The 22,982-nt window shown below is 43.3% G+C and overlaps 3 protein-coding genes across 6 annotated transcripts; 1 reads left to right on the top strand and 2 right to left on the bottom strand.

The window, feature by feature from the left end:
• The first annotated feature begins 35 nt into the window (after positions 1-35).
• FBXW2 (F-box and WD repeat domain containing 2) lies at positions 36-8,438 on the top strand. Of its 4 annotated transcripts, none has more exons than XM_054174386.1 (7): positions 36-348; positions 1,879-2,388; positions 2,789-2,983; positions 3,781-3,914; positions 4,905-4,991; positions 5,493-5,662; positions 7,481-8,438. In XM_054174386.1, the coding sequence occupies exons 2-7, from the start codon at positions 1,899-1,901 to the stop codon at positions 7,767-7,769; spliced, it is 1,365 nt and encodes a 454-aa protein (XP_054030361.1). In that variant the 5' UTR covers positions 36-348; positions 1,879-1,898; the 3' UTR covers positions 7,770-8,438. The 4 variants fall into 4 exon arrangements, with proteins under 4 accessions (XP_054030361.1, XP_054030363.1, XP_054030362.1 ...); XM_054174388.1 differs by having other exon boundaries at positions 44-348; positions 1,971-2,388; XM_054174387.1 differs by lacking the exon at positions 36-348 and adding an exon at positions 372-441.
• A 1,819-nt stretch (positions 8,439-10,257) lies between these two features.
• Positions 10,258-11,598, bottom strand: LOC104306566 (uncharacterized). The gene has a single exon (XM_009907540.2). It carries the CDS (start codon positions 11,572-11,574, stop codon positions 10,279-10,281), a length of 1,296 nt encoding a protein of 431 aa, XP_009905842.2. The 5' UTR covers positions 11,575-11,598; the 3' UTR covers positions 10,258-10,278.
• Positions 11,599-19,099: 7,501 nt separating this feature from the next.
• LOC104306565 (uncharacterized) lies at positions 19,100-20,536 on the bottom strand. Its single transcript, XM_009907539.2, has one exon. The coding sequence runs from the start codon at positions 20,492-20,494 to the stop codon at positions 19,100-19,102; it is 1,395 nt and encodes a 464-aa protein (XP_009905841.2). The 5' UTR covers positions 20,495-20,536.
• Between the last annotated feature and the right edge of the window lie 2,446 nt (positions 20,537-22,982).

The following is a 22,982-nucleotide window of genomic DNA, read 5'->3' as shown; positions in this document are numbered from 1 at the left end:
TGATGACGTCGCGGGGGTGCGCCGGAAGCTGCCTGACTCCGGCGAGCAGCGGGTCTCGGGAAGCGCTTTCCCTGCTCCGGGAGCCGGCCGCTTCACCCGGCGCAGGGGCCGCGGCGCGGGGCTCGCTCCGACCCTCCCGCGCCAGGCGTGGCTGAGGCGCCCGAGTCCCGTCCGAGGGCCGCCGCCTGCCGCGGGTGGCCGCAGGCTGTGGTGTGGGCCGCGGAAGTGCTGGGAGCCCCGTCCTGCCGTTGGAGCCATGGCCGCAGGGAAGCCCCAGCCCGTGCCGGGCTCCGGGAGGCCGTGGCGGCTGCCTGCCGAAGGACTCTTCGCGCCTGGCCGCTACCTGAGGTGAGCGCCGCGGCCCGCGGGACTCGGGTGGCAGCTGTCGGCAGCAGCGGCGCTGAAAGTCTCCGGTTCTCGCCGTGCGGTTTGCGTGCGGAGGTATATGGGAGCGGGCGGGGGCAGGGGATGGGGCTGGCAGGATAGCACCTAGGAAAGACCCCGGTGTGCGTAGCTCCGAGCACGGGTTCCGGGGCTCACAGCAGCCCTTGGTTTCAGTGTTAGCTTCCTCTATTGATTACAGCAAGTGCCTTAGAGCTTACCTGTGTTTTGTTCGTAAGGAGCCTGTTAGAAATCTATGTCTGTTTTAAAGAGAACACATGCCTGTTAGAACAGAACATTACATTCTCTGCCATAGGTGCTGAGGGAAGCTGGTAAGTGCTCTCAGCAGTAAAAGTTACTGTATGAACTTGTGACTGGATAGGAGCATTTCTATGCATTTCACACCCAGTACCTTCTTGTGTTTTCATTAACAATTGCATGCCATGTGCAGCCTTCCATAGTGAAGGCTGCACTTTTCTGTACTGCTGTGCCATGTTAAGTGGTGTATTCTGAGATCTTATTCCATTAAGGTAAAATGTGTGTATAGGAATAAACATCTAATTGACTCACACCCAGATTCCTCAAGTCTTTGAGTTTGGTAGCTTCTAGGAATTAAATTCAGCCAGTTGTCTAATGAATTGAATTAGATCTTCCAGAGAAAATAAGCAATAATGGCTTTTGAACTGTTTGCCTGCAGTTTATCTTGTTAATCACTTGTCCAGGATTATTGTAGCAACTGGAAATGCCACAGGATACTATAAATACCTACAGGTCACATAGTTCAGGACCCTTCAATTTCCCAGTTAATCATTTTCATTGGAAATAAACTGAAAAAAAAAAAAAATAGGGGTGGGGGAAACCCCTAAGAATTAAAAGAAATAATGAACATATTAAAAATGTTTAGGTCCAAGCAGTGCAAACATGTCAAAACTGACACCAGACCAGCACAAGCTACAGTCTTTACGTGAGCCAAATAGAAAGGTGGCTAACATCACAATTCTTCAGGCATGTCTCTGTATCGTCTTTAAACAGCCAACAGTTGCCTGCTTTCTGTTTAAAGTAGTTCAGGACAAAGGTTTTGAGTCAGTTCTGCCAGTAACTAGCTTATCACTCTGCTTATATGCTTTGGTTCCTTCCCTTTGTCAGTACAGTCCATGTGCAGGCTGTAAGAGAGTGCTTATTTGCTACAATAAGTTTAAAACTTAAACTAACCCTGACCTTGGTGGAAGTGTTAACCTAGGACAGGATGTTAACATTCATAATGAATGCTGACATTCACTACCTCCATCCAGTCCACTTCTAAGCCTGATGCAGGACAACTGCTCGTTCAAAGTGCATGCAAGTGCTTAGTCCTAACCCAATGGATATTTAGGATGTGTTTGGTCACCTCAGCCTGTGTTAACATTGCCCTTTGGGATACTGATGTGCCAGTAATAAAGATGTGATGCTTACTTTGTTTTCTGAACGGAACTAATACAGTATTTTGATGTATCACAGGTAAATTTTTCCATAACCTTATGGAGAAAAAGGACTTTGAAGCATGGCTTGATAACATTTCTATTACATTTCTTTCTCTGACGGACTTGCAGAAAAATGAAACTCTGGATCACCTGATTAGCTTGAGTGGAGCAGTCCAGCTCAGGCACCTCTCCAATAATCTAGAGATTCTCCTCAAGAGGGACTTCCTCAAACTTCTTCCATTGGAACTTAGTTTTTATCTGTTAAAATGGCTTGATCCTCAGACCTTACTCACGTGTTGCCTCGTCTCTAAGCAGTGGAATAAGGTTATAAGTGCCTGTACAGAGGTGTGGCAGACTGCATGTAAGAATTTGGGTTGGCAAATAGATGACTCTGTTCAGGATCCTCTGCATTGGAAGAAGGTTTACCTAAAGGCTATTTTAAGGATGAAGCAACTGAAGGACCATGAAGCCTTTGAGACATCCTCTTTAATTGGACACAGTGCCAGAGTATATGCACTTTATTATAAAGATGGACTTCTGTGTACAGGTAGGAAGGACAGAGAACTTGGTCTTTGAACTCTTTGTTTTCTCCCCCTCTTCTTCTCCCTCCATCTACATGGTTAATGACAAATTGCTTTTCCTCTACCAGGCAGATTATTTTCATAGTGTTAACAGTTTAACATGAGTCAAACTTTGGGGAGCAAAAGGAAGCTGGCAGGTTTTGGGGCCACAAACTCTGACCAGGCCACTGGCCACAGTTCTGTGCAACCAGCTGTAGGTGGCCCTGCTTGAGTAAGGGGCTTGGAAGAGCTGAACTTCTCATCCAACCATAGCCAATCTGTGATTCCATGACAATATTGTATTTAAGACAAACAGGGAAGACAAGTAGAGGATTGGAAATACTATTTGCTCTTTGCTTCCAATTGCCCTGTTCTTTTATATTCCAGGATCAGATGACTTGTCTGCAAAACTGTGGGATGTAAGCACAGGTCAGTGCATATATGGGATCCAGACACACACTTGTGCTGCAGTGAAGTTTGATGAACAAAAGCTTGTGACAGGATCTTTTGATAACACAGTGGCCTGTTGGGAATGGAGCTCTGGGGCAAAGACACAACATTTTAGAGGACATACTGGTGCAGGTATGTTGAACTTTTGCCATTGCACCACTCTACTAACATACATCACCATCAGATACATTAGACTTTAATTCTTTGCACAATAGCTTTCTTCTTTAGGCTCTCTCTACCAAGTCACCTTGTGAGGCAGGGGGTATGGAAAAAGAGGGGGAAGTGGCAAGAAGAGATTTAGCTCTGTCTGCCCTTGAATGCCAAAATTAGCCATGTAGCCTTTGCACTTGCATGGAACCAATGCTAAATGCTGTGGTTATTCATTACTTTTGAGTCTACCAAAAAATTGCAAATCCTAGGTAGCATGGCAACAGCAGTTCTTTATATCCCCAGACTGAAGATGGGCTTACAGCAAAGGCCACAGGAGGATTTGGGGATCTGTATTTTCATTTCCCTCATAATTAACTTCTCTGTCCTCTACTGCAAAATAGCCTTAACTCAGCTGTAGATCTATTCTCTTATGACTAATGAGTTCTATCAATGTACTAATCCTGCTGGAACTGACTTTCTATTAATTCTTTTCCTTTTAAAATAGGAACTAGCTGAAGTTATGCTTTGCCATAATCCAGCCATGAAGGAGCCACTGATGTACATGCTCTTAGTTTGGAAAGGAAAAAGCAGTAAATTTGCAGTGTTAGCTTAGGTATCCAGTGCAATAATTCACTTAGTTCAAGAACACTAGTAAAAGCCATGGTAGCACAGGAGTTTAGAGGCTACTAGATTCTTCTAGGGGCTACTAGTATTTGGCTTACAGGAAAACATGTGCATGGAGCCTGCTCTTCCTTATTTAATCCCCTCTCTGCTTGTAGTTTTTAGTGTGGATTACAATGATGAACTTGATATTCTGGTCAGTGGCTCTGCAGACTTCACTGTGAAAGTATGGGCCTTATCAACAGGAACGTGCCTGAACACCCTTACTGGACACACAGAATGGGTCACCAAGGTGGGAGTATTAGATTTTAATTAAGCTTGCAAAACAATTGCAGTGAATTTGCAGCCTGTCTTCCAAGCTTCTGTTTTCTAACCCTAAGACTGCACCTAGGTGTAGCATCTGAGGAGCATCAGGAAACAATGCAAAATAACATTTCAGCAGAGAAAAAAAGACTTGTAAGAAGCTGTAGTTAAACCTGTCAGACCACTGATGGTATTTCTAATTCAAAGCAGCTGGAATAATATTAGGAATCAGTTTTTGATTCAAAGACTGAAAAAAAATGGTTCTGAAAGCAAGCAACTTAAAAAAAAAATCATGTAGCAAAACTGAATGATCTTCAGAACCCAAATCTGAGAATGCAAGATGTTCTGAACTCAAGAAACAGAATTTTTCTTGTATTTCAGAACTTGGAAGGTGTTGAGAGTGACTCTAGAGGTGAAGTACAGATGTTTGCTTATTAATACACCAAGTTATCCTGAGAAGGAAAAAGAGAAGTGCAAACTGTAGTTTCCCACCTCTGCTATGAGGATAGGCTGAGGGAACTGGGGATGTTCAGCCTAGAGAAGACTTTGGGGGGGACCTTAGAGCTGCCTTCTAATACCTGAAGGGATCCTACAGGAAGGCTGGAGAGGGACTTCTCATAAGGGTATCTAGCAACAGGACAAGGGGGAATGGTTTTAGGATGAGGGAGAGTAGGTTTAGACTGGATCTTAGGAACTAAGTTCTTCAGTACAAGGATGATGTGACTCTGGAATAAGTTGCCCAGGGAGGTTGTGGATGCTTCCTCCCTAGGGGTGTTCGAGGCTAGGTTGAATGAAGCCTTGGTGGGGAGGTTGGAGTAGATGATCTCTAAAGTCTTCCAGCCTAGGCCATTCTATGATTTGTGTTGCCATCACCCAGGAATACAGTATGTAGGTTGTCACTGAAGTGAAAAATACAAATGAAAGTGTGGTTATTTAACAGCATCAACAGCCCATAAATGATTTTATCCTTCAATTCCAGGTAGTTTTGCAGAAGTGCAAAGTCAAATCTCTAATGCATAGTCCTGGGGATTACATTCTTCTGAGTGCAGACAAGTATGAAATCAAGGTATGTACCATATATATAGAATTTCCTTCAGCTTTAGATTTAAATGATAGCTCCACATGGATGGTAATGCAGAAAACAAGTGCTTTCAGTGCATGCCTAATGTGCCAACCTGACAGTGAAGCACTTAACTGCAAGTACTCTTACTGCTGGGAACCTTTGGGTTGGAGAGTGCTGTAAATAGTTTATGGCTATGGAAGGGCTTCATAACTTCCCAACTGTTGCATTTCTGTCCAGTTGTCTGATTGTTTTTTGGGTTTTGGGGTTTTTTTGGGGGCTATGTTTTAAACACCTATTTTCACTGGGATTTCTTTTTAGGCTATAAAACCCCCATGCATACTGTCACTACAGAACTGATGTTCTTAGCTGAAGGAGAGAAATACACCTGAAAAAAACATACATACATGTAGCTGATGCTTAAAGGCAGACTGGGAGGCTTGCTCTGTTTGTGTAATGGTTTACAATGTGCATGTTTTATGGTCTTCAACTGTGTTTTAATTGCAGATTTGGCCTATTGGAAGGGAAATAAACTGCAAGTGCTTAAAAACGTTGTCTGTGTCTGAAGATCGCAGCATCTCCCTACAGCCCAGGCTGCACTTTGATGGAAAATACATTGTCTGCAGTTCAGCACTAGGACTATACCAGTGGGACTTTGCCAGCTATGACATTCTCAGGTAAACCTTTCAATCTAAGAATTAGTCTTCTTCAAATCATAGAAGGGCTTAGGTTGGAAGGGACCTCAGAGATCATCTACTCTGACCTCCCTGCCGTGGGCAGGGACATCTCTCAACTCGACTTGGCTGCTCAGGGCCTCATCCAACCTGGCCTTGAATACCCCCAGGGGAGAGGCATCCACAGCCTCCTGGGCAGTCTATTCCAGAGTCTTGCTGCCCTTGTACTGAAGAATTTCTTCCTAAGATCCAGTCTAAACCTCTCCCTCCACTTCAAACCATTCCCCTTTGTCCTGTCACTAGACACCCTCTCCTGTCTTCCTGTAGGATCCCTTCAGGTACTGGAAGGCAACTCTAAGGTCCCCCTTGAGTAATGAGTAGATTGTATGAGTTTTAACAACTTACTTTAAATGTAGGCCAAGAGAATCTTGATACAAGTTCTGTAAACATCTTGCTTTACACACCTTGCCAGGTTTAATTTTGATTCATCATCTGTTAATGCAAACCATTTGATTGCTGGTTTGGTTTCTGGCCACAGGTTAGCCCTCTGTCGTATATTCATTCCATAAGCTGAGGAGTTTCAGTAGAGACTGAAACCAGACTGCAGTGCTGTAGCTGTGGATGTGAAACTGTGGTAACTAGAAGCTGATGTGGCCATGGAGACTGCTTTACAGAGAAGCAGGCAGCCATTTCTGGGGGTCCTTTGGGACAAGAAATTGTAAAGACTTTTCTCCTTACTGCACTACCGATCTGTTATTTTCCACAACGCTGCGGACTGGAAGTAAAATCAGACTGCAGTGAGCACGGCCTCCATTTCCATGTACAGAACAAGGCTGTGGCTGCCAGAAACGGTGGCAAAGATTGTGACTTAGGAAAAAACCTGCCTGCTAGCAGACTCCTAATTGAAATGCACAAACATTTGCAGGGTATCTACCACAGGAAGCTTTACCCCAGAAGCGCTGCTTCTCAGTAAGGATAACTGAGTCATTTAACCTCTCGGGCTACCCTCCCATCTTTCAGAATTCTTTTATACAAGATTGTTTACAAACAATTCTTAAAGTACAATTTTAATACTTTTTATAAAATCAGTTCTATGAAATAGATTTTGATTGCTGAGAACAGATTTTTCTCCTCCAAGTTCTGTGCCTCAGTTCTGTGCTTTATGTAATGCTATGCTCAGTCAAACGCTCAGTCAGTTGTGGAGAACTTAACTGTCTCCAATTTCTGTTCCAAGTTTTATTTATTAAGGCAAAAATACTCTAAAGGTGTAGGGTAGCTAACAGATACTTTTATTTCTCCCCAGGCTATAAATGCTTAGCTTACACTAAGCACCAGTAAAACAGCATTCTGTTAAGGACCACTCTTGAGTGACTTCTCTTACCTTCTCACCACAAGAAAACATTTCTGGGCTTCATTTCCAGTGGCTAGAGAAATGGGTCAGAAGAGTAAGAGGAGATTTTTACCTCTTAAAAGATGAGGCACCAAATCCCTGTGGAAATGTACTGTAAACCACAGCTCCATTTGCTCTTTGGTATCTGAAAACAAGACCTTTTTTTCGCTTCCTTGTGCTGTACAGAACCCCTTTCAAACCTTAACCTGCAGGAGACTCTGTCCTGACTGCCCAAGGCCGAAACTGAAACTCCAGGCCTGACTGCAGCTGTGTTCAGTTGCTTGAGAAATTTGCATCCAGTTCTTTCTAAAGCCTTTCAGAGTGATGAGTTTGGACATTAATTTCCTACAGTCAGGCGGCTTTGGTTTAAGTAATGCAGGTTTATTACTCTGTTGTAACAGAATTTATAACAATGTTGTCTTGTCTTCTAGGGTTATTAAACCTCCTGACTTCTCAAATGTGTCCTTGCTGGGCTTTGGAGAGATATTTGCTCTGCTGTTTGATAACAGATACCTGTATATAATGGACTTGAGGACAGAAAAACTGATAAGCCGCTGGCCTCTACCGGAGTACAGAAAGTCCAAGAGAGGTTCAAGCTTTTTGGCTGGCGAAATGTCTTGGTTAAATGGACTAAATGGCCACAACGATATGGGCTTGGTTTTTGCCACCAGTATGCCAGACCATAGCATCCATTTGGTGTTATGGAAAGAACATGGCTGAGCAGCTGACATATGCAGAATCTTCAGGAATCTATGGACTATCAGCAGCGTGTCCATAAAAATGAGACTTTGCATGAACCAAAGTTGCACACCTAATGGTATCATCATGCAATGCACAATCATTTACTTTTCTTTGGGCATTTGGGAAGGGGTTGTTTTGGACATAATGCAATACAGCATGCTAACAGTATTCACCACAAACTTCTGTCTGTACTCTTTAAGCATACCTATCTGGGCTCTGGAGCATAGCTTGTAACGTTTAAACCATTCAAATTCACCATCAAGTCTGAAATGAAGAAGTAGTGCTTTGACCTGACTTCTGACCTATTTTTGTTGTTGAAACAGAAGGTGAAGTATGCTAGACCCATAGGCTTTTGTACATGTAACAGCAACTACTGGTTACAGTGCGTGGCTGCCTTACTCCAGGGAGAAGATGGCAAAACCTCTCTCTCTCTCCAGTACAATTCCCTTCAAAATGGGTTTTTTTCCTTATGATAACTTCAAATACATTGACATAAATAAAAGAATCAAATGAATCCTTGAACTAGGATCAGATGCTAACAATAACAATTTATGTTTGGGAACATACCAATGTGAACTTCTCTCCTCAGTGAGACCAAACCAACTTTGTGCTGGCACGCTCCATCAGATGACATTAAGAGAACGTGGCAGTATTGTATTTGCTGGTGGGACCTCAGAATGGCTCAATCCTTGTTTTATTGTCCATATTCCCTGTAGTTGGTGTGAGGATGTAACTTTCTCAACAGGTAGGTATGAATGGGAAGCTGATGTTCAAGCTCCACAGCAAGAGTCACTGATTCTCTTACATTAAATGATGTCTAGCAGCCATTCACTCTTTCCAGAAGCTGCAGTTACTGGAGTCATGCACTTGAAGTAGTTGCTACACCTAGATTTGGAAAGCAGGGGCAGGTAACAGTGAGAATGCCACCATCTCTGGGAAAAAAAACAAATAAATCGAAAGTCTGAGGAAAAGCATAGCAGTATAAAAAGGTCTTTTACTTTGATCATCACAGGAGACCTGATGTACACAGGAGTTAAGTATGGAGTAGCCAATACCTACCCACATATATTCTGTGGTATTTGACATGTACTTAAAAGCTGTATCTATGACATCACATGCTTTAGAAATGCTTTAGGTTGGTTTCCCTCCTCCCTTACAATAAAATCTCCCCTTAATGTCTTTTTATTTTTTTCTCCACAACTTGGAAACTCTTTTCATGTCCTTCAAAAGATGCAACTGCCCAGGCACTACTAGGGTTAAGATTAATTTTTTTCCCCATTGTCCATGGAGGCCTAATTTCCTATTTAGTACTGAACAAGGGCCACAGTTCCCAAATGTATGCAGTACAAATTACACCAAAGGGCTCAGTGGGGGAAAGCTTTCCTGTGCAGTGAGTGTGGTAGGATTTGTGTTGCGGTAGGAACTGCTTGAAGTCACAATGGAGCAGAATCTCTTGACTACAAGGCTAGAGTCTGAAGTACTCACATTTTCCACCTTTAGCCACACAAACTTACTCTGAAAATGTTTGCAGCCAAGGATTTTATCAGTTGAAAGTCACAGCTCTCAATGCAAACCACACTGACTGGAGCACAAATGATAATCTCTCAGAGCTTGTGCTGTCTCACTGCAAGAATTAAGCATTGTTACCTTTAAGTACTGTAGTTCTATTTTTTGTACATAGATGAAAACTATATAGAGCCTTTTGCATTATTTCAATCAGTTGAGAACTACTGCTTATTTTTAATTGAAATCAAACTCTTTGTACATTTCCCAGAAGTAATGCCAGCTGCAGTGATCCTTGGTCATGAAAATGACTCGTGGGTCTGCTACCCATTCCCATTTCCCTTAAGAAATTCCAGTTTCTGGTGCATTTTCTGACCCTGCCTCTGTGATTATGAGTTACAATGGTAATGCCAATGCAGCTCTTCATCTGGGAGATGCTGTCCCAAGCCACCTTTCATCAGGAACCATAAAGCACAGCTGGATTTATTTTTTTATCCACCAAGTACTTCAGAGATACAAACAAGCAAAAATCAATTCACTCTTTCTTCAGGTAGTACACAGGTTCATTGCACTAGCAACATCTGTCCCTGTTTATGAAGATGGGAAAAGAAAAAGACAGCTGCAAAAGGGTACATGAAGTTTCTAGTTTCTGCATGTTTACTTTCCAGGCCTTGAATAATGCCCTTTCACACTCAGAGACATGTAGAGAAGCTATCTTCTCACTATGCCTCAGCCTTCACATCTTACAAAGGTGCAGCAGAGACTTTACCTGAGGAACTCTATTCTTAACTATCACTTGATCACTGTGGGCTCTTACAAAGGTCCCATGTCTCAGTTCTCAAATCCAATACATTCACCTTCGTAGAGTACATAGAAAGAGTCTCTGCAAGACGTAAACTTAATGTGGATGAGATTTTAGTGTGACCTCTAAGTGTTGTCCTCCGATTCCGCATCATGCACTGGTTCCACATTCCCTCCCTTCAGCTTACAGCACAGTTTGGTGCAGCACCTTGTTCACATTTGTGATTAAGGATGAGTTGTATTTCCACAGTGTTGTGTCCCTGATGAGGGATTCTCTGGGAAGGCTTGCTTGAAGGGGCACCCGACAGTGGTAAATGAGGGCAAAATCCATAGGAACATTCACACTCTTGCCATAAGCACGCAGGACAGAGTGGACTGAGGTCTGAATCACTTTTTTTGGATCCACTATGATTTTCCTGGGATTGCTTATATGTTTCCTGTCAGGCTCTCTGTGAACATGCTGCAGTATGTTAACACCTGGCACAGCATTCCAGGATGAAATGTTGAACACAGGAGTAGTTACAGTTTTGGGAAAGATGTGATTCTCAAAGAGGAAAACGCCAACCCCTGGATTTTGCTGCTGAAGGCTGTCCATCATCGTTTTCCAGTCTGGGTGCTTAAGGGGAAGAATTATCTCATCAGCATCATTAAGAATCACAAACTTGCTCCTCCACATGTTACGATACACACAGTCATTTAAAGCTGTGATTTGTCCATAGTAGCCAAGGTCTTTGGGATCCATGGAATAATGCCAGCTAGCAGACACCTTGAGATGTGAGTCTATTGGCCAGGGAATTATCTCTACAATCCCTTCTTCTATATAAAACTTCAAGACTTTCTCCATCAGGTGGCTGCAGTTGTTCTTATAGATCATCACCTTCTGTACCCCAAAAATCTTGTACATTTCCATACTCTGTATGAACTGCAAGACATTGTTGTAGTTTCCAAACATGGCAGAGATGCAGAGGGTGAAGTCCACAGAAAAGGGCTCAGCCTTCCGGTTTTTAATTTCAAACCTTGGCAGCTGGTCAATATCCCCGTGTGGAAACTGATGAATGGATACATGTGTGGGATCACAGCTTCTAGGTTCCAAACAAATTATATCTGTTGCACCGTAAGGGAAATCAAACCTGTCTGCGTGAACATCAATATCTGCTTTGGATACATAGATCTTTCCATCAGGCTCACAGCAGAACCAGCAGTACAGTTCTTTCACATCCTCGTGGTGAACAATCCCAATCACACGAGTGAGTTTCCTTTCCCTGTCATCGAAGTAAGGGGTTATAATAAGAGTTCTGTTACCTTTTAATGGTGTTATGGTGCTGTTGGCAATTTTCCCTCTACACCTGCTGCTTTCTTGAATTACTTTTGGCAGATGAGACAGTCTCTGTAACCTAAGATAAGAAAGCGTGACCATTGAAGTTAGAGTAATGAGGCCTACGGCAGCTGCAAAGTAAGACTTCTTCCCACCACATAACATTCTGAATGTATCTAAATGTAGATGCAAATTCCTTTGTCCTTGCACTTTCTACTGCCACATCTGCAGAAAAGAAAATAGGTAGCATTAGACAATATTCAGTCATGGCCAACACTCAAAGAGTTTCACAAACAAGATGGGGGACAAATCTCTGTCACTGTGCAATGAGTTAGTCAAGACACCCATCCACTCTGCTTTATGAAAGACCAACCACAGAACACACCTGCAATGGGATGGGTGAGACTGGATGTGACACTGTGCCTCTATATGCTGGACATGCAGAACACCTTCTGCGCATTTAGAGTTCTGTGAGAGAATATGGTAAGAGGTCTATGCACAGGAGAACAAGGAGCCATAGAATGGTTTGATTTGGAAGTGACTTTAAAGATCATCTAATTCCAATCCCTATGCCATGGGCAGGGACCAGGTTGCTTAAGACCTCATCCAACCTGGTCCTGAACACCTCAATGGAGGCAGTATCCATGACCTCCCTGGACAACCTGTTCCAGTATCTCTCCACCCTCACTGTAAAGAATTTCTTCCTAACCTCCAGTCGAAATCTTTCCTTTCCCAGCCTAAAGCCATTCACTTTATTCCTGTCACTGCAAGTCCCTCCCCTGCTCTCCTGTAGCCCCTTTCAGGTACTGGAAGGCCTCCCTAGAGCCTTCTCTTCCTCAGGCTGAACAGCCTCAACTCTCACAGCCTGTCCCCGCCACAGGAAAGGTGCTCCAGCCCTCTGATCATCTTTGTGGCCCTTTTTGTTACTTTCCATAATTAAAATTTTAGAACACCTAAATAAATAATAAGGCAGTAGTTTTAAAAACAAAACAAATGTCTGAGTGGTTCCCCCCCCACCCCATTGTACAGACTTAAATTACACATTGAAAATCCCCTTTCTCAACCAGGCTTCTCAGAGACAAGTAAAAGGAAAATGCACAACTCAAGGTCATTAAAAACATGGCAGTTGAGGACTACAAACAATGGTCTAGATAAAACCTCTAGTGCATAAATTCCCTAACCTGCTGCTCACCACAGGGAAGATAACACATACACAGAAGGGTCAATTCACACAACTCACCTGGAGACAGGTGAAATCTATGCAGGTATAAAGCATTCTCAGCTACCATTCTCTACCCTACTTAGCACTGTAGAAGGCAGAGCTTGCAAGGAAGATCACCTTGCTAGAGCTACTTGCTAGGAATCTGAGCTTCCTCACACTGGCTAAGCTCCTGACGTAGTTTGGGGGTCATGTCTTGAAGTCTTGCTGCTGCTAGACAGCAAAGCACCCCTGAGCACCTGGATGGACAAAGTCTTCAGCAGCAGTCATGAGCTACAGGTGTTAAATCCTAACAGGGAGCTCATAGCCCTCTCCAGCAGCAATTCCTGCAAGTGCAGCTCACCTTCAAGTTTCCTCTACATCATCATCTTTTGGTATCCAGGTATGACCCACAAACAATAAAGGTGACAGCAAGTCTCTTCAAAGGCCTGCTTGTACCACAGAGATTCTTGGAAGAAGAGTGACTCAGCTTAATCAAATTCATGTTAGATCAGAGAACTGCACTGGTAGAATATCCCTGACTGGGTAAAATGCCAGGATAGAATGAAGTGATTCTATTGCACTAGCTGAAGAAACATTTCTAGTGGGCATGTCACTGCTGCATAAAGCCAGTTGCTGAGAAAAGAAACAAAACCCACACCATGAAAAGATCCACATTTCTAGGTGTATGTTTTATAGCTCCAACAGGCAGCAATGTGCAGCAGATACTGGCAGGTTCTTGGATTTCTTGTCCTTTTGTCTACTTCTCAAAACTCCTAATGGAATCACAGAAGCATTTAGTAATCTAAGTATCTTCAGGGAGAATACACACGCTGGAGATCTCTTTCTATTCTAAAATCCTAATTAAACCTAATATTCCATACTTCTTTTTGCATTTCACGCATTGTGCAAAGCAATTTTTGAGAGCCTTTATCTCAATCCTGACTTGTGAGGCAACAAAAATCAAGCATTTTCAAAGTGGGAAAGATCCAACACTAGAAAGAACCTAAATCCGTATTTTGATCCATCCCTCATACTCAGCAGTTTCATAACTTCAGGTGCCAAAATTCAAGGGCAATTTTACGGCTTGGCTTGAAAATTCCCCCCAGGTCTGCTTTTCTGCTTTGACATGGTACTTGCCAACGAGTAAAATCCAGCTTCTGCACCCCAGCTGAGTTTATGCACAACATTACTGCCCGTGCTTTCCAAATAACACTCAGTATTTTCACAATGGCTCCTTCCTGAAAAAGCAAAGTAAGGAGAGCTATGGTCACAACATACTCCTTAAAAGACTCCACTTGCCAAGGCTGATGAGATTTCTAACAGCCTTTCCTAGCTACCAGGAAATTGCTTTACAGACCAGAAAAGCCATAGGCCACCAGAAAACTGACTGTATCACCCCAGGCACAAACAGCAGCAGCCAGCACCAACTCTTTTGTCTCTGAAGTCCCCCATACAATTCAGAGCAGCACTACAAACGGCAAGAGCCTGCTACTGCCCTACAACTTTCTGCTGGCAACTGGTGGCTGAGAACAGCTTACATTTTCTAAGTCTCAACATTCTGAAGTCAGACAAATTGTTCCCCTTGGGCACTCTTATTTCTAGGCTGTTGTGTATTTTGGTGTTCTCACCACAGAGAGCAGGTCACATTTAACACTTTTTCCTCAATCTTTTATCTTTAGGGCTTAAAATACTGTTCAGTCTTAACAGTTTTTACTGAAGAAATATCGAAACATGTCAGCATTAAATAATAATTAATTTATTACCGTGTAATACCATTAATTTATTACCAATAATTGGTTACACTTAATTTATTACTACTAATTTATTAATAATTATTTCTTAATTATTAATAGTTAAAAAATACCTTTCAAAGCAGACAGCTTGACAGAAGTTCTGTTCAGTCCTCCATTTATTTTCTCCTAAGGTATCCTCTCCAAATAATTTAACCAGGCAAAAGCTTCAGTACCTTTGAAGATTAACTGCAAGAAATGTTCAATACAGAACAATACTGTGGGAGAAAAAACCACTTGTGCCATACCTAAGACACTGGCTGGCACTTTTTATTCCAGATGGGGCTGGTGTTCCTTAATATCTGTAAGAGCAGCCACACCTACCAGAAAAACGAGTTCTGCTTCTCTTGAGCAAACCATAGTTGCCTCCCCAGAAGTTAAGGTACATTACAAACTTAAGCATGTGGTTGTTGAAGCAAAACCGACATTGGATTGTTGTTTTTTTTAAGGCTGCTAAAGTTTCCTTCTGGAAATGAATCCATGCATGTTGATACATCCACAGTTCACAGAAACTTAAAAGACAACTACAAAAATATTCCCTGTCTGCATTTTGGGGGGCAATGGGTTTTAGTTCCACACTATAGGCCTGATGAAAATGGGTAGATAAAGGATTCTGAGCAGGCACATCCTGATCTGAAACAACAGCAACTTCCAGAAGCAAAGAAAGCAGAACACAGAACTCAAGACACACCAGGACCCAGTATCTTAAAGTTGTAGTTATTTGAGGAATTTCATGTATTCTTTTCCCAACGTGTGACTCATGAATTTTCATCCTCTGAAATTAACAGCACAGGTATGTAGACAGAAAAATACATTAAGTCAGGTGAATTAGGAACATTACTTTTTTATAGCCTCACTACAGAGAGCACTTGGCCAACTTTAACCTCAAAAATATGCTTCCAGCACATTTAAGAGAATTCATTTTGTAACAGCACTAACAGCAACAATAATTAACTCTGGGTTTGTGCCTTTTAATTCCAATTCCTGTTCAAGTAGAACAGAAGACAAATTATGCAGATTTGCTTTCACACTGAATTTAGTTAATGGTATCAAGGGCTACTTTGCATCAGTTTGGTTCTGTGTTTTTTTATTTTAAACAAGACAGGCTGTTCTAATACCACCCCATGAGAAACACTCTTCTAGTGACCTGTTGCTTCTCTACAGTTGGCCCAGTTTCATTTAACCTTTAGCACAGACAACCAGAAATCTCTGTTCTTTTGTACATGACAGGGATGGAAGTTTTCTCATCGTTGCTGGAAATGTTCTTTCTCAACACACACTAGGGTTAGATTGTTTTGCAGATGCATCACACTGCACAGACACATCTGAGCTTGTCATCAGACAAAGATGAAGACATCTACCCAGTCTTTCAGCCAAGTGCAGTTACACAACGTGTTTTCTTCTGCAGCAAAGTAAAAATAAAGAGCTCCTGTCTGAGAATGTCATGGTTTGGTCTGGACAGGACCTTTAAAGCTCATGTAGTTCCACTCTGCTGTGTGCAGGGACCCCTTTCACTAGATCAGCTTCCTCAAATGAGTCACATTTCCCCGTATTTCTTTTCACAGAACCACAGAATTAACCGGGCTGGAAAAGACCTTCGAGATCATCAAGTCCAACCTATCCCCCAACACCTTCTAACCAACTAAACCACGGCACACAGTGTCACACCCAGTCTTTTTTTTAACACTTCCAGGGACGGTGACTCCACCACCTTCCTGGGCAGCCCATTCCAGTGGCAAATCACTCTTTTTGTGGAGAATTTCTTCCTAACATCCAGCCTAAACTTCACCTGGTGCAGCTTGAGACTGTGCCCTCGCATTCTGTCACTGGCTGCCTGGGAGAAGAGACCTGGCTATAGCCCTTCTAAAATCTACTCTAAAATCTTACATATGACAAGGCTGTACTTACAAACTTGCATATACTCTTCCCCCCACCCCCCCAAGGAATTGCTCATGCTCTCTTTTGCCACACTGTACCACTACACTCATTACAGGTTTATTAAACACCCACTACAGAATCTCCAATAGCTTGTCTTAGAATTTTTTGAAACAGAATATTACTCACAATCACCTTCCAGCTGGACGGTTGGTTTTACCTCCGCTTCACAACTTCTATTTTCAGACCTTCTATTGAATCATCTTGCTTTAACCTCCCCACAATTAACACAATTGCCCTTAGTAAAAGGTGGAACAATGTACTAATTTAGTTAGAGCTGTTCCTCGGTCATTGTTAACCTCCCCCACGTGTTCTCGGCATTGTGGCCTTACTCTGTAGTGTTTTCTTTGCATTGAGGTAATTTAAGTCCTTCTGTGCCGCTTATTTCAGTATATTTGCAATGACACCGAGTTTAATTTTGGGTAACTCCCAAGTTATTAGTTTCCCTCACCATCCAGGGTGAGGATAGGTAGCAAGTGAGAAGAGGCGACTGGCAAGTTTCAGTACTAGAATCAGTAGTAGAGCCTAATCCTTGGTTTATCCAGGGTTTAGCTAAAAAGCCACCACCACAAATCAGCTTGTTTTTTGAAGTAGTTCTCCTCTATCCTGTTTTTTTTTTGCCCAACGAGGTTTTGCGACCTTGGCAAAGAAATCGAGCAGGCAAAAACTGCATGACGAGATTTAAAAGAATGTTACTTTCGCTTTTTGTCTTGCATTTGTTTTAGCTGGGACTGACTTCACGGCAGCTCATAGGCTGCTGTGGTTTTGGATCTGTGACCAAAACACTATTCCAAATAGAGAAGTTTTAGCTGTTGCTGAACAGCGATTAGACAGTGCCAACGTCTTCTCAGCTTCCCACGCTGGTTCCCCTCCCCGGAGGCGCAGGCTGTCACAAGAAGCTTGCAGGGGGCACAGCTCAGACTATTGAACGAAACTCGCTCAAAGCCTCTTCCACACCACATGGCACCATGCTCAGCACTGAAAGCTGGGGGAAGGAGGAGGAAGGGGCAGACGTGTAGTATCGTGGCACCTGAATTCTCAAGTCACTGTTACACGTGCTGCAGGCTTACCTTCCTGGAAATGGCCAAAAAACCTACCTGCTGATGGCATGCAGCGAATAAATGCCTTGCTTGTCCGCGGAGCTTTGCTTTGCGTCATAAACTGTGTTTACCAACCCACGAGTTCTCACTTTTGCCCTTGGCCATCCCACTGCGGGGTGGGGAGGACGGGAGGAGCTGTGTGGGGCTCAGCTACCACCCGAGGCTAACCCACAGCGCACGCCGAAGCCGCTCTCCAGGGCACCGCTGCCTTGACTCTGAAATTGCACTGCAGGCACGGAGCGCGTCCAGGCGGAGACTCAACAAACCAGGTTGCGCAACTTACCGTTTACGCGGTTAGCGCGAGTACTGAAACATAAGGAACGCAACAGCTGCCCACCATCTAATTTGCTATTTCTCGAGTGGTAATAAACTCCCGAGCCTGTCCAGCCTCTTCTGCGAGTGATGCAGGATCCCCAGCGCAGCTGCAGCCCGACACTCTCCTTGCTCCCAGCAGTCTGACCGGACGAACCTGCGGGCAGTAGCTTCCCCGCTGCCCTGCTCCTCTGGCACCTGGGGAGGGCAGCGGAGCAGGGACGCTCCCGCCGCCGGAGCCCCGCACAGGCAGCGGCTGTTAGCCGGCACTCCCGGACCCCTCCCACCCCTTTCCCGACTCCCTGTGTGTCACCCCAACCAGCATGTCGGGAACGCTTGGTCCCGGCGCTTGCCGCTGGAGGGGCCGCACCCTGCGCTGCTCCGGGCGGGGCCGTTCGCCCACGCACCGCTCGCCCGGGTCTGGAGTCTCGATGCACCGGCCCGGCCCCCGGGGGCTGCTGCACGCCGGTACCGGCTGCCCCGCGAAGGTTTGCGCTTGTGTAAAATGGAGTAACGCGAGCAAGCAGCTGCGTTTTCTGAATGTGAAGAAATCATTGAGAAAGTCCAAGGAAATTCGGTAATTACATCATGATGAAGGCCAGTCGTTTACGGCGGTACTTGGACTTTATTTAGAGATGGCAGCTGCTGGTCGAATCATAGAATCATGAAATAAACATAGAACCATCATCACAGAATCAATCGTTCAGATTGGAAAAGACCTCTAAGATCATCAACTGCAATCAGCAACCTACCACCACCATGGCCACTAAACCATGTCCCAAAATGCCGTGTCAGTTATCCCTGCAAAATACAACATTGGCATTTTCACTGCTTCTGTGGTGGGAGTTTTCTAGTGGTGGGGACAATAAATAACAGACTTTTGCTGCTGTGAGTAATAAATTAACTGTACAGTGCATTTTGTTGACATGAACATGACATCAATGGCCTATTGCAACACCTTTAAATTTTAGTGCTGCAAATAAATTGTGGCATACCCAGCAGAGGTAACTTTCAGAGCCAAAGATGACTAAATTTGTCGCCAAAGATGACTAATTTGTCTCCAAAGGGATGTATCCCGGAGAAGAAATATGGCACACCAGTGTGCTGCATATAATAATGTCATGAGGCACTCTTCAACCATGTGCAAACATCTCCAGCAAACAGTGGGCTGTGGCCTCAACCACCCTTCTTGGCTCAAGCAATCTTTTTTTTTTTTGATTGAAAATCACTTCCCTAGATGCCTTTATTAGTTTACAAATCCACTGCAATTACCTTTGTGTCGTACAAAAGGCATGTTCTCCTAAATTTCTGTAAGGTGTAAACTTCATGCGGTTGAGATTTTACTACGACCTCTAAGTGACATCCTCTGCTTCACTACCGTACACTGGCTCTGCACTTTCCCTCCCTTGATTTTGCAGCACGGTGTGATGTAGCACCTTATTAACATTCATGATTAATGATGAGTTGTATTTCCACAGTGTTGTGTCCCTGATGAGGGATTCTCTGGGAAGGCTTGCTTGAAGGGGCACCCGACAGTGGTAAACGAGGGCAAAATCCATAGGGACATTCACACTCCTGCCATAAGCACGCAGGACAGAGTGGACTGAGGTCTGAATCACTTTTTTTGGATCCACTATGATTTTCCTGGGATTGAAAACTTCTTTCCTGTCGGGCTCTCTGTGAACATGCTGCAGTATGTTAACACCTGGCACAGCATTCCAGGATGAAATGTTGAACACAGGAGTAGTTACAGTTTTGGGAAAGATGTGATTCTCAAAGAGGAAAACGCCAACCCCTGGATTTTGCTGCTGAAGGCTGTCCATCATCGTTTTCCAGTCTGGGTGCTTAAGGGGAAGAATTATCTCATCAGCATCATTAAGAATCACAAACTTGCTCCTCCGCATGTTACGATACACACAGTCATTTAGAGCTGTGATTTGTCCATAGTAGCCAAGGTCTTTGGGGTCCATGGAATAATGCCACCTACTAGACACCTTGAGATGTGAGTCTATTGGCCAGGGAATTATCTCTACAATTCCTTCTTCTATATAAAACTTCAAGACTTTTTCCATCAGGTGGCTGCAGTTGTTCTTATAGATCATCACCTTCTGTACCCCAAGAATCTTGTACATTTCCATACTCTGTATGAACTGCAAGACATTGTTGTAGTTTCCAAACATGGCAGAGATGCAGAGGGTGAAGTCTACAGAAAAGGGCTCAGCCTTCCGGTTTTTAATTTCAAACCTTGGCAGCTGGTCAATATCCCCGTGTGGAAACTGATGAATGGATACATGTGTGGGATCACAGCTTCTAGGTTCCAAACAAATTATATCTGTTGCACCATAAGGGAAATCAAACCTGTCTGTGTGAACATCAATATCTGCTTTGGATACATAGATCTTTCCATCAGGCTCACAGCAGAACCAGCAGTACAGTTCTTTCACATCCTTGTGGTGAACAATCCCAATCACACGAGTGAGTTTCCTTTCTCTGTCATCAAAGTAAGGGGTTATAATAAAAGTTCTGTTATCTTTTAATGGTGTTATTGCATTCTGAGCAGAGTTTACCCTACAAAGCTCAATCACTGGACTGGCTGTTGTTGTAGCTGCTTGGGGGAAGTTTTTCCTTGCTGTGTTATTCAGTAGCTGAAGATCTTTCATGTAGCAGAGGAAAACACTTGAAAAAATAAGAATACATGCAAGAAAAGCCCCAATTTGCTTTTTTCCACAGTGTAGCATTGCCAGCATTTCTCAATGTGGAACTGAGCAGACCATTACACTCAGTCTTCTTTTCACTCCCTTTAAAACAAAGCAGACACATAACAAAGCACACCTTCAGTGATTTGGAAAATAATGTTTTGTATTGAACTGCATTCCCCTAAACACAATAGTTACTGTCTGGGTACTTCACACTTTAGAATGAAGACCTGGCTTTGCATACAGGATGGAATGAAATGGAGACATTCTCTTAAATCTCCTCATTCTGAACTGTACTGTATTTCACAGGTAGGCTCAACGCGACAGTTTCAGCCGGTTGGGTGTGCAGTTATGGCAATACAGTGCAATTTGAATCACTTCAAAGGTGAAGAAATTTTATACTAGTGAAAAGTCCCAATCTTTCCCTTTTGGTATTCTGAGATGCTTGCAAAACTAGAGAGGTATCTTTTCATTTTCCTAGAAAGAGTGCTGTGAACACAAATTCAAACTGCATTCTTTCGTAGTGGGCAGGACTAATCCTGTCATAGTCTCTCAGTGTCTTGATTCCCAAGTCCCAAGCAAAATGTTTTCAGGACCTCATAGGACTCTGTGGTATTCAAATTTATCTAGGAAAAGAGGTTTGAAAAAGATGACCTCTTCAGTTCTCCAGGTGGCTGTGATTACCTGAAATGTAAATTGCTTTTGCCACTAAAGATGCCCAGTGTCAGACCACAGTTCTATGTCAGCAGCCGATTTCAGTTGGATTTTGTGTGGATGTTGTGAACCTCCCCTGGGACCACACGCACAACTGAACTTTTTTAACCTTGCCAAGATGTTGCCAAATCAGACTGCAAAGTGAAGATTTTCAGTATAGAGTCACAGCTCAGTACTTACATAGGCTTAAACCATCGAGCAAATTGAAGGCAAGTTAAATGCAAACCTAACTAAACCAAACCTTGCAGCCGTGAGGATATGATACAATGTGAGACATCACGACAACACATCAGAACAATTAATCATTGTCTGTACTGTTCTTTCCTCTGATATACACTCAATCTCAGCTGATTAACTGCTTTCTAATTACACACAAAATTGTCACTTCAGTTACAGCTCCATTCTGACTTCAGAGTGGCAGGCTTGAAGCATGTAATGAAAGCACCACTGCCTGCCGTCATTTGCAAATCCAGGATGTTGCTCAAAAGCTCTGTTTCATTTATCGGCCTAAAAACATGTAGGAAGTTATTTTAGATGGTGTTTAATGATTCATTCTATAAAGTTCAAATCTTGTATTGCTGTCTGTACAGGCACACAAGCTGTGGACCCTCCCCTTTCACCAGTTTGTGCGCAGAATAGTTTGTAACACGCTCGCAAAGTTACTCATTTCTGCAGGAGATGTCTCCTCATCTGCTTTCAATATTTCTGATGTTGCCTCCTCAGTTAACTGCATTTTGTCATTAGCTTGCCAGTAGGTAGGCAGGGCCTTGCAAGTGACATTTGCACTGCAAATGGGACACTATATAGGGCTGCACTGTCAGTTTGCAGCTTGCACCTATGTCCTTACAACACTTACTGTTGTTCCTATGCTTGGATTGGAAACCATTTACAATTGCTAGCGTACTGTCTGTCAAAAAACTAAGAGAAAGGATATTTTAGAGTCAAGTGTCTTTTTTTTTTTTCAAATGAGCATTAATGGGAAGAGGGATTGAAAAATGCTTACAGAAAATTTCAGGGGTAAAAAACATGGAAGAAAAAGCATCCAACAACAATATGGAAGAACAGTCACCTTGAGTTCTAGTTCTTGGTTTTAATTCACCATTGCTTTTTTTTCCCCCTCCCTTCTTATTTCTCCCTCCCCCCCACCCTTCTCACCCTCACCACTTTGGAGGTGGAGTTTAGCTGTCAGCGGAAGGAGTCACCAGAATTCTTCACAGAGACAGGAGCAGGTTTGAAGATTGAGACCCATGTAACAAGGACAAAGTACAGGAGCTTGTAAAAGGCTTGTAGGTTATTGCTCCAGTCTTCTCGCCCAAGGGAACAGCAAAGTGATTGAGTAAAGGTAGAGGAAAATCAGAGGATCCTAATACAAACTTTTCTGTGGAGGATGATTTGCTGCATAAGAGATGCTAGGAATTTACTAAAGGGTGAGATGCAACCAAGCATTAATAACATTCCTCATCATTCACATCTCTCATGTGCGTTTGCAGAAACACAAGCTTCAGAGTTGAGTGGGTTTCATTGATAAGAAGTGCAAAAGTCATTACAGTGTTCTGGTGAAATATGTTTCCTGTTCAATTAGCCTTGAGAAATGTACATGAAAAATGCATTTTTAAGGTCTAAGAAATACTAGCCAACTCTCTTCCTGCAATACAGGCCTAATGTTGAAATCCACTCACAGCAAGCACTCTCATTTACCTCCTCTTTGTTCTGGAACACCACTACTTCCTAGCTGCTGTAAAAACAGTTCCATTGCAGTACACCCTCTGCACAGAAGTCTCCATCTTAGTTGTACATGCACATTACAAAGAGCAGGAAGCTCACT

The sequence above is a fragment of the Dryobates pubescens genome, chromosome 29 (assembly GCF_014839835.1).
Source record: "Dryobates pubescens isolate bDryPub1 chromosome 29, bDryPub1.pri, whole genome shotgun sequence".
NCBI classification, from domain to species: Eukaryota; Metazoa; Chordata; class Aves; order Piciformes; family Picidae; genus Dryobates; species Dryobates pubescens.
The sequence above is the reverse complement of the archived record's forward strand: the minus strand, read 5'-3'. Positions and strand labels throughout refer to the sequence as shown.